General features: G+C 42.1%; 2 protein-coding genes across 2 annotated transcripts in view; both read right to left on the bottom strand.

Annotated features, from left to right (window-relative positions):
* LOC118333973 (trichohyalin-like) overlaps positions 1-4,387 on the bottom strand; it is a 12,979-nt gene extending 8,592 nt beyond the window's left edge. Inside the window, exons 1-4 of the mRNA XM_035669795.1 lie at positions 4,169-4,387; positions 2,292-3,799; positions 812-1,687; positions 156-508 (exon numbers count right to left, since the gene is read on the bottom strand). Coding sequence (XP_035525688.1) covers positions 156-508; positions 812-1,687; positions 2,292-3,374 — 2,312 coding nt within the window. The 5' untranslated portion in view covers positions 3,375-3,799; positions 4,169-4,387. The remainder of the gene's footprint in view (positions 1-155; positions 509-811; positions 1,688-2,291; positions 3,800-4,168) is intronic.
* On the bottom strand, positions 4,158-8,657 carry LOC118333972 (centromere protein F-like). The gene is made up of 5 exons (XM_035669794.1): positions 8,362-8,657; positions 7,573-7,698; positions 7,252-7,380; positions 5,356-5,466; positions 4,158-4,307 (listed from the first exon to the last, which is right to left on the bottom strand). The coding sequence occupies exons 1-5, from the start codon at positions 8,464-8,466 to the stop codon at positions 4,158-4,160; spliced, it is 621 nt and encodes a 206-aa protein (XP_035525687.1). The 5' UTR covers positions 8,467-8,657.
* Positions 8,658-9,573: the final 916 nt, after the last annotated feature.

The raw sequence follows: 9,573 nt of genomic DNA, 5'->3' as shown, positions 1-9,573 counted from the left end.
TTATAAACTATTGAAAACATACCTATGAATGTTATATTTCATTTCTGCCAATAGATTCTTCTAAATGTTACACACCGGACCTTTAACATGACAATGGTAGCTTCAAATGTAAGTTATTGACATATTTTCATTGTTTCCTGGTACGAGTGTGTTACCTGGAGAACAACATGCGGCCCTGCAGTTTGCTGGAGGAGGAGGAGAGGAGTAACTCATCTTCTCTGACGATGGTCACATTACCAGTGCTCTCCTCAACACTGAGGTCAGGCGCCTGAATCTGGGCCTGGACAGTCAGAGCCAGAGCCGGTTTCTGTGTCTCATCAGTCTGCTGCTGGTTTGACAGAGACCGTCTAACAGCAGAGCTCTGGTTCTGGGTCTCAGACTGGTTGTCTGTGTGAGGAAGGTCAAATGTTGGGGCTGGTTGGGAGGCCAGTCTCCACATCGCAAGCTCATTGGCCTGCTGCTCTGTCTCCTTAGAGAGAGCCCGTAGCTGCATCTGCAGCTCCATCACCTGGACAGGAGAGGAAGGACAAGACACACTGAATCAAAAAGAAGCTCCAAATAAAATTCACACAGGAAAAATATAATAATACACAAGTTAATATTAATAGTTAATATATATATATATATATACACACACAATATATTATATATTGTATCTATTGAATTCAAAAGCATGGATGTCAACATCTACATTACAAACTCCATTATATATTTAATTGTCCTGTCCACATGTAGTAACTTAACAACCTATTATCTTCTTCACTTAGACACGTCACTGTTGTGATATAATGAGATGGTCAACTGTCACTACCTGTTGCTGTAGGCGGTCGATCTGAAGCTGACACGCTGCCTCCAGATCCAGCTCTTCTTCAGTCCTTGTAGTCCTCCTGTCTTCCCTTTCTAAATCTTCATCTTCACTCGTTTTCACATTCTGCGGTGGTGACTGTTGTGCATCAGCAGGGATGTCATTGCGCACAATAGGTGATCTCTGCTCCACCAAGCAGGACAGAGCAGCACTTCCTGTCTTACGGCTTTGCTTGCCTGGGCCACCTTGGTGTTCACTGTCGGTGTGTAACACTGGAGGGCTGGTGTCCGAGTCAGTCAAGTTCAACATTTTTTGTTTCAGCAGCTGATTCTCCTGTCGGAGAGCGTGCAGTTCTGCAACCAGGTCTGCTGTTCCTCCACTTTGACCATACTCAGTCTCTCCCATGACACAAGCAGAGTCATGGTTACTCCGAGTCTTGTCTGAGTGTACAGAACCTGAATGCTGTTCCCCTAACCACAGTGCATCGTTGTCACTAATAACTGTTGGTCTTTCAGCATCAAATATCACGATCTCTGGTTCACCTGCATCTCTCTCAGCATTACAGCCACGGTCAGCCAGTGAATCTTTAGTGAGAAATGAGACAGCACACTCCTTTTCCTGGTTTAGTTGAAGCCCTGAGATCTCCACTGACCTCTCATCTTGTGCCTCTTCTTTTTGTTCTCCATCCTGTCCCTCAGTACCTGTCATCTCCTCTCCCTCTTTTTGGGCCTTGAGTGCATCCAGCTCTTGCTTGTAGCGCTGCAGTTCCTCTCCCTGGCTGAGGAGGGCACTTTCTTTCTCTTGCAGCTCAGCTAGAAGGCCAGCGATGTGCTGACTCTGGTTCTCAAAGGCCATGGTTAGCTGCTGGGTCTGACGTGTCACCTAGAAAGAAAACAGAGGAATAGAGAAAATGTTGAAGCCAGAGTGCCACAGTGCACATCTTACAAAGGATAACCAAGTAATTCTCTAGTTTTAGAAAAGTTATATACTTCCTTTAATGAGTCAGTTCTAACATTTGTTAATCTCAATCTAAAAACTAAGAGCCAATTAGGAGAAATTCTGAACGCATGCCATAAAGTCAATGCTGTACATTTAAATGATCGTTGCCACTTGTCAGTCAGGGCCACACAGACATCTTACTGGAGCCCAGCACTGTTTATACAAACTGTTTAATTTGCTTCCATCAAGACAGCAATTTACTTCCTTGAGATGGCAGTAACATATATAAGAGTGATTTTATTTCATCAGCTTTTGGCTTTTTAAATAATGTGTAATTTGGCCTAGTCTCCTTCTTACTGCTTTCTTAGATGGTTTTGATAACAATTAACAGTGACATTTTATATTGGCCATAATTATCTTTTTTGTGAGTTGACAACAGGTTTTATAACTCAATGTACAAAATTGTTTTCTTTGTATTTTATATATTTTCTTTTATTATTAAACTGGACAAATGAATGTACTAATCTATATATCAATCTTTATTTACCTGACTCTGTAGGGCCTCCAGTTTAACCTGATACTGGTTAGCACGTTCTGTCTCCTTTGCATTCTCCTTCTGCAGGCGTTCTACCTCTTTAGCCAAATTTGAGAAGGCCGGCTCATCCTTCTGGACCTCAGACAGTACCTGTTTGTGGTCTGAGAGGGAACACCCAACCATATAGTTTTGTCTGTTGTCTTCGAGCTCAGAGGCCACACGACCCGCTTGCCCCTCATCTGATGGAGGTAAGCGTTCAGGATCTATCACAGTTCGCTCTTCTGTTGCCTGAAATACAAGCATGTTGCGTTGGTTGGTGGACTGGCAGAAGAGGAGGTGCTGCTCTGGCGAAGGGATGGGCTTGTTGTTGCAGCAAACCACGTTGGAGTTGAACTCATCATCATGGAGAGTCAGGTATGTTAGCGGGCTGTTGGCAACTGAGAGTTTGTCTTCTTCCAGCGAGTCTTCTTTTCTACTGCGCTTTAGTTCTTCCAATTCAGCTTGAAGTTCTTCTAGTTTTGTGTTCAGCTCCTTCTTCACATCGATCTCTGTGTTTGTTATTCGGTTCTTCTCCTCTTCCTCTCTCTTTCTCTCTTCTCGTTCTAAAGCCAGCTGGGCCTTTACCTCCGCTAGCTGTTTCTTTAGCTGGATATTTAGCTCTATCATTTCACTCTCCCGGTCTTCTAGTGCCTTGTTTTTGTCCTCCTCCTGCTCCTCTCTCTCATTATTTTCTCTTTCCTCCCTTCCTCTCTTAATCTCTGACTCCAAATCGGCCACAGCCTTCCTCAACCTCTCTGTCTCAGCCTTCTCAGTCTCCAGCTGTGCCTTCCATTCCTTGTCCTGCTCCTCCTTCTCCACAGACCGGCTGGCATGTTTCCGGCTGAGCTGTTTGAGCCGGGTCCTGGCTTCTGCCTCGGCCCGTCGTTGGGCTTCCAGGTCCTCAAGTCGTTTCTGTAGTTCTTCACGTGCATCACGCAGCTCTGAACGCAGTGTGGCGTTCTCTGTCTTGAGTTCTTTAAAGGCCTTGTCCTGCTCTACCTGGAGAGAAGGTGTCTTTTCAGCAGAAAGCATCAAACTGCAATGATCACCATCCATAAAGGTGTTGGTGGGTGTACCAGAAGTAGGGTGAGAGGAACTAGAGAGTACATGATCAAATGTGGAGTGTTTGTTTGTGCCAGAGGTGTCACTCTCTATTGCCTCATTTCTACTGTTGTTCTTCTCCTTGTTACTGTTTCTTCTGTGTCCTCCCTTTTGCACACACTCAGAGACTGGGGGGACAAGGACAGTAATGTGTTCTGAGTCAATGCCTTCTCCGGGCTCTCTGTCAGAGGGGTAAGACGCTGCAATCTCTGCCCCTCTCTTACCCACTTCTTCTTTGCTCTTCTGCTCAGCTACGGTGGCAGCAGTGGGCCTCCTGATGATAGGTGGTGTTCGAGAGTAAGAAGGTTGAGAGGAGAAACTCTGTCCAACGGGGCAAAACTGGACAGGTTGTATAACGGGTGCTGGGGCAGCTTTTTGTTCTGGAGTTAAAAGGAAAGAGATACAGACAGCAGAAATAAAGAGCTTATCTATCTTTTTTAAATTAACTTGTGTTAATTACTGGAACAGTTATTGTGTTTTGATTTGAGGACATGGATGGTGTATCATTGACCAGCAGGGGGCAGCACTGGGATAAGTGACTCTACATTACAGGGGAATTAACCTGGCCAATTAAAAATGACTCAGCAGAGTCCAGTGGAGAACCAGAGCTCGTCATCTGTCAACAGCTCTCTGTACAAGAACTCAAGTTCAAAAACATATCACGTTAGCATAATTATTATCAATACATATCCCATGACTGATAAATCTCAAGAAATTGTCCTCTCTTCCACTCGCAGCTCACTCCTCACCCTGCTGCAGTTCTTTGAGTAGACGAAGGGTGTCGGCTTGCTCCTCTGCCAGTCTCCTCCCCTCCTCTTCCAGAGCTCGCTCTTTCTTCCTGCTCTGCTCCAGACTCACTGCCACACCCTCCACCTCACGCAAGGCTTCCTAATGTGAGGTTAAACAATACAAATGGGGTGGATTTAATCCAGTCAAATGGAACTAAGTCATCAACGACATTTATTTAAGTATTTAGAAGAAGTGTTCTAGTTAGTTGTAGTAACCAGTTCTCAGCTGAACCTGTATTATCCATAACAATGGTCTGTTTTCAGACAGAAGTTTGAAATATTTTTCTGTTTTTCTGACATTTTTCTGACATTAAAACTTCCCCAGCCTCTCTAAAATATGCTATTACATATATGCCCATGATATATTCAATTTCTCAAAAAATAAGCCACTAATAATTATATAAGAGGAATGTATAATTCTATAAGTCTCATTTTTAATATTTGCACCTGAAATGTTTGTATTTGTACAACTTCCATATATGGAATAACTGTAACAGCTGCTGATGTATTGAGAGCTACAGGTAAACAGTGTCACAATAGCAAAAAACCAGACAAACAAGCCACAGATAAAGGCAGCATTAGTGCTGATGTTGCAAGCTGGTATACAAGTAATGGACTGCCACAAACAAACTACTCTGGAGTGTTAAACATCCTCTGCAGTGTGGCTGTATTGAGCTTTGGTCTGGTATTTTAAAAGAGTTTTAGCAAAGGCTTTGTCATGCAGTATTTCTTTGTTCTAGTCGAGCAGTTCATCTGTCAGATTCAATATTTTACAGTTGGGTTTTATCAGGTACAGCAGGATATGAATGTTTATTCCTTGCTAAAGTGACTGGCAGGGGAGGCAATTTAAGAAATGGAGTTCTGTGAAATGCTCTCTAACGCTACACCTTTATGAAAACATAATAATGCTGCTGGATGGCTGAAGAAACTACAATTCATTTATAATTTATTTACAGTTCACTTGGAAAAATCTTAGACTGACATATGGCTCACCAAGATGGTGTTTAAAAATTTACAGGGTTCATTATATTCCCACTGCTCAGCTAATGAATAATTGACAAATGCAGACCCTGATTCACTAGACTCAGGACTATCACTATTGTGTGTGTGTGTGTGTGTGTGTGGTGTGTGTGTGTGTGTGTGCTGGCTTGTGTCTGGGCCTCTTTCTTCTGGCTCTCCTGTAGCTGTCCCTCCGTCCACTTCAGCTTCTCTTTCAGATTGTCCACCTCTTTGTCCAATGTCTGCTTCTGTAGAGACAACTGATAGAGGAGATTATGAATCAGTAGCTGGTAAAAAACAGGGGAAAGGATATTCAAAGAGGATTGGAGGAGAAAGGATATCAGAAAAAGATGGAAGTAAGAGGAAAAAACAAGAAAGAAGAATAAAGAAATTAATGACTGTTGTTGTAGGCGCAGGAATTAGGACCAGTGAAGGGAACGGGAAGCAGGAGAGCAATCAGTGATCAATAGCAAGCATAAGCTGTGTCTAATGTATCGTCTACCTCTGTGGGGAAAGTCACAAAGACTTAACAAGCAGATCGGCTTCCCACCAGTGCTCATTCTGCACTGCACTCATCATCCATTTTGCACATTATCTCAGGTCGTGGTACATGTGAACAGTCTTAAAGGTAGCATTATAATAAAGTTAATAAAAGTACCATTCATTCATCCATTATTCTTGTGTCTCATGCTGCCTTCATGTCATGTTAGAAATAGCCACACTCAATCTGCCACTAATATGGGCTTTATTCTACAATATGTATTGATCCAGGTATTTAAGAGATTAAAGCAGTCAGTGTTATTTGTAGTGTAACGTATGAGTCCTCTAAGTAGTTCATTACTATTAAGAGAAGTAGCAGGGGCTGTGTACATTCTTACACTGCTCATGAATTATGTCTACCTGCTATTCAGCAGATCATTTTTAGTTTCCTGTGACAGCAAACTTCTTTTAGATTTCTGGTTTTTCCAGTTTCTTTGGAGAATTTATGTAAATGTTCCTTCTGCGCACAGGGCGGTAATTATATGCAGTTGAATGTCTCTGATTTTGTGTGTGATTCGATTCACACAACTGTGCCTCTGTGTTTACTCTCTGCAGCCTTATCAGATATAACAAGATCACATCTGTGTGGTTTACAAAGGACTTACAATAAGGTTTAGGGACACTGTGGGTAGAATGAATGCTCATTGTTAAGAATTTTTACACCAGGGCGAAAAGCATAGGAATTAAAGTCAGGGAATTTCTTTTGCATGCGTCAAGAGGTTCACCATTGCGCATTGCATTGAGATTAAAAATGTTATTATTGTTCTGCTGATAAAGAATAAATACCACAGCATTCCTTCACGTAAAGGAAATCAAAACAAAAAGAATACAATGTCTTTAAGCACAAACACACGGCTCCTTTTCATGCCACTTGCTTCAACACACCTGCATACAAATCTTCCAACAATTTTCACCCTCATCCAGCAGCCATGCCCTAATACCTAATCTTACTACAAACGCAGAGAATGTCTCACACACAAGTTATGAGTTTGTTTCACGCTTCTATAACCAAAGCAGAGTCACACGGTCATTACCTTCGCTGCTCAACCTTTCCACTGGGGAGAAACCGAGAGGAGAGGAGGGCGAAGCGGAGAGGAGAGCGGGTGGTGGGGGAGGAAAAATAGAAACACAGAGAGCAAGACAGTGAAATAGAGAGCAAGAGAAAACAACAAGGGCAAGAAGCAAGCGTGGGAGAAGAAGTGAGATAAGTTTATTGACCTTTGGTACAAATAATATAAATCCCAGGAGAAAGAGAGAGGGGGAGAGGAGAAGGGATAGAGAAAGGAGGAAAGAGAAACAGGAAATAGCTGAAAAAACAGAGCAGACATATGAACCAAAATATAAACAATATGTAGAGAATATCATTTAGGTCCTCGCTCTCTAGTGTTGATGCAGATCTGATTTAAAGGCTTTATCTTGGCAAATGTACTTGTGTGAATAGGCGAATTAGAAAGCTTGTTTGCTTTTTCATGAGTATGATTTAGTGACTTTGTGTGTGTATTTACCTTGTCCGCCTGGGCCTGCAGGGCGTTGTGGAGGGTCCTGGCCTGCTGGAGCTCCTGGTTGAGCTTATTCACCTCCTGCTGATGCTGCTTCTCCAGACACTGCCTCTCCTTCTGAAGCTCTGTTAAATCCTGGAGGCAGTGCAAAGCAAGAATCTGAGCTACTATCTCTGAGTGTAATGTGGTACAAGTTATATTTGTTTTCATGAATGGAATGGGGCAAAAAGCAAGTTGGACACAAAACTGAAATTTTCTCTTGTTTCCAGTTGGTTCTCAAAGCATTTTAATTTGTTTCTCTCAATCTTTCATCCCTCTCCGTCTCACCCTCTGGTGTTGTTTCTCCAGCTCCTTAGAGCGTTGTTGTTGTTGCAGTCGGATGCTCTCTGCATTCTGCCGCTGACACTTCAGCTCCTCTTGTAGCTGCTTCAGCCTTTGCTCAGCTCCTGATGCCTGCCATACAATCACACACACAACATATTCTCTTTAATACTGACTATAAGACAACTTGGGGGTCATTATCTCTGCTGCTGTCAAGGGCTTAGAGTGTGTATCCTGCTAAAGAGTGACGTAGTCAGTTATTCTAAAGTGTAAATTGTAAAATTTGTGTTTGTGTCTTTGTATATGAAGGTCACTTCTCTAACTCTTGCTTATGTGAACACATTTGTTATATTGTTTTCGGTTGGTTTATTTTCATTTTTTATCTTGTAACGCTGATTAAGGTTTCACACTTTGAGAGGTTAGCATAGCAAACAACAATTAATGGGTAAATTGGCAGCCTCCATTATCCTTGGCATTGTACATTGTTTGCCTAAAGGTTAGTGCTCACAAAATAACTGGATTGTTTTACAGAACAGAACAAGGGCACTATTTTTCCAGCTTAAGCTTTCATAGTTGCTGATAATAAAGAATTGTGATTTTAGTAGAATATTTCCATCATGTTTGTCATTTTAAGGTAAGTTAAAGAAAAACGTTTTGAGAAATGAGGTCAACACTCATTTTGTGGAAAACAATAGGGCTTATGAGAAATATAAAACATTAGCACTGGAACGAATCACACTTGTTTTCAATAGTAGTAGTACCAGTTGTATCAGTAGCAGTAGTGTGTGTTATTACCCGTTCACTCTCCTGGGCCATGCGTGTGTGTGCCAGAGTCAGTTCGTCACGGGCTCTCTGAATGTTGAGCTCCCTGGCAGCGAGCTCCTTCTTGCTTTGCACCATTTCATTCTGAACCGACTTCAACGTCCCAGCCTTTGCAGACAGTTCCTCCTCCAGAGCAGATACACGACTCCGCAATGCCGATACAGATACTGGTGGAGGGAACAGACAGAGTGTAAAAACAGGTCTCGGAAAAACAGATTTCACCTCAACACCTTTTAAGTACACCACTAAGACAATCTTCTAAGGCCAATTAAAGGCCTTAAAGGACGGTACCAGTGGTTTGCAATAGTGCGCACCATCTTCCAAAGAAAACAAATATTGATTTCATCGTTTAAATCAGAATCTTTTAAGTCAATTTAAGTCATACAGCCAATGTGAGAGGGATTTCAACTTAAATAGGAGAAAGGTGGTTGAATGGGTGGAGACAGAAGAGGAAATACTGACAAAACACATGTTGTTAACACATTTTTCCCCAAAATAAGCATCGACATCATCTGCAAAACTAACTTGATTTCTTACAACTGACCACCAACAGTCAGCAACACAGCAGCAAACAAAAGGGGTCAGTCCACACTGACTGGTTTATTGACAACCGCAGCTGTTGCCTGTGGATATCGGGCTGCTTATTTCCAAAGCAACCGATGAAATCAATCTACTGTCTGTCCAATATGTTGTTCAGTATCATTTTCCCTCTTCCTTTTATTTTACATTTACATTTGTCTTTTATCACAATTAGTTATATTAGTGATGTAAAAAAAACAACCCATTGTCACGTTCCACAATTTATACATTTACAATCCACAACCCGATTAGGAATTAAATTAAATGACACAGTGGAGGGGCATTTTAAAAAGCACACCTAATGTAAACACTGCCCCTCCCCCTCTGTGTCCCAGCAGCTAAAAGAAGCATTTATTCTTTCACACTGACCTGTCCCCTTCCTGCTCTGAACAAACACACACTGAGTGGAGCTAAGAGAAAGAGGAATGTTATGTCACAATACGTTATAAAGTGTACAAAGCGTCGCTCTACTTGATGAAGCAGAGGAGTCTCTGACTGAGCCAGTGATTTCTACACAACCTCTTATGTAACAGGTGTTGGTCGAGGTTATACAGAGTACATGAGATTCAGGATGATCCCACTGCTTCATGTAAGCTGAGCGAGTCC

This window comes from Morone saxatilis, unplaced genomic scaffold (genome assembly GCF_004916995.1).
Source record: "Morone saxatilis isolate NCDOM2014 unplaced genomic scaffold, NCSU_SB_2.0 Contig22, whole genome shotgun sequence".
In the NCBI taxonomy this organism is placed as follows: domain Eukaryota; kingdom Metazoa; phylum Chordata; class Actinopteri; family Moronidae; genus Morone; species Morone saxatilis.
Note: the sequence above shows the minus strand (reverse complement) of the source record. Positions and strands in the feature narration are given on the sequence as shown.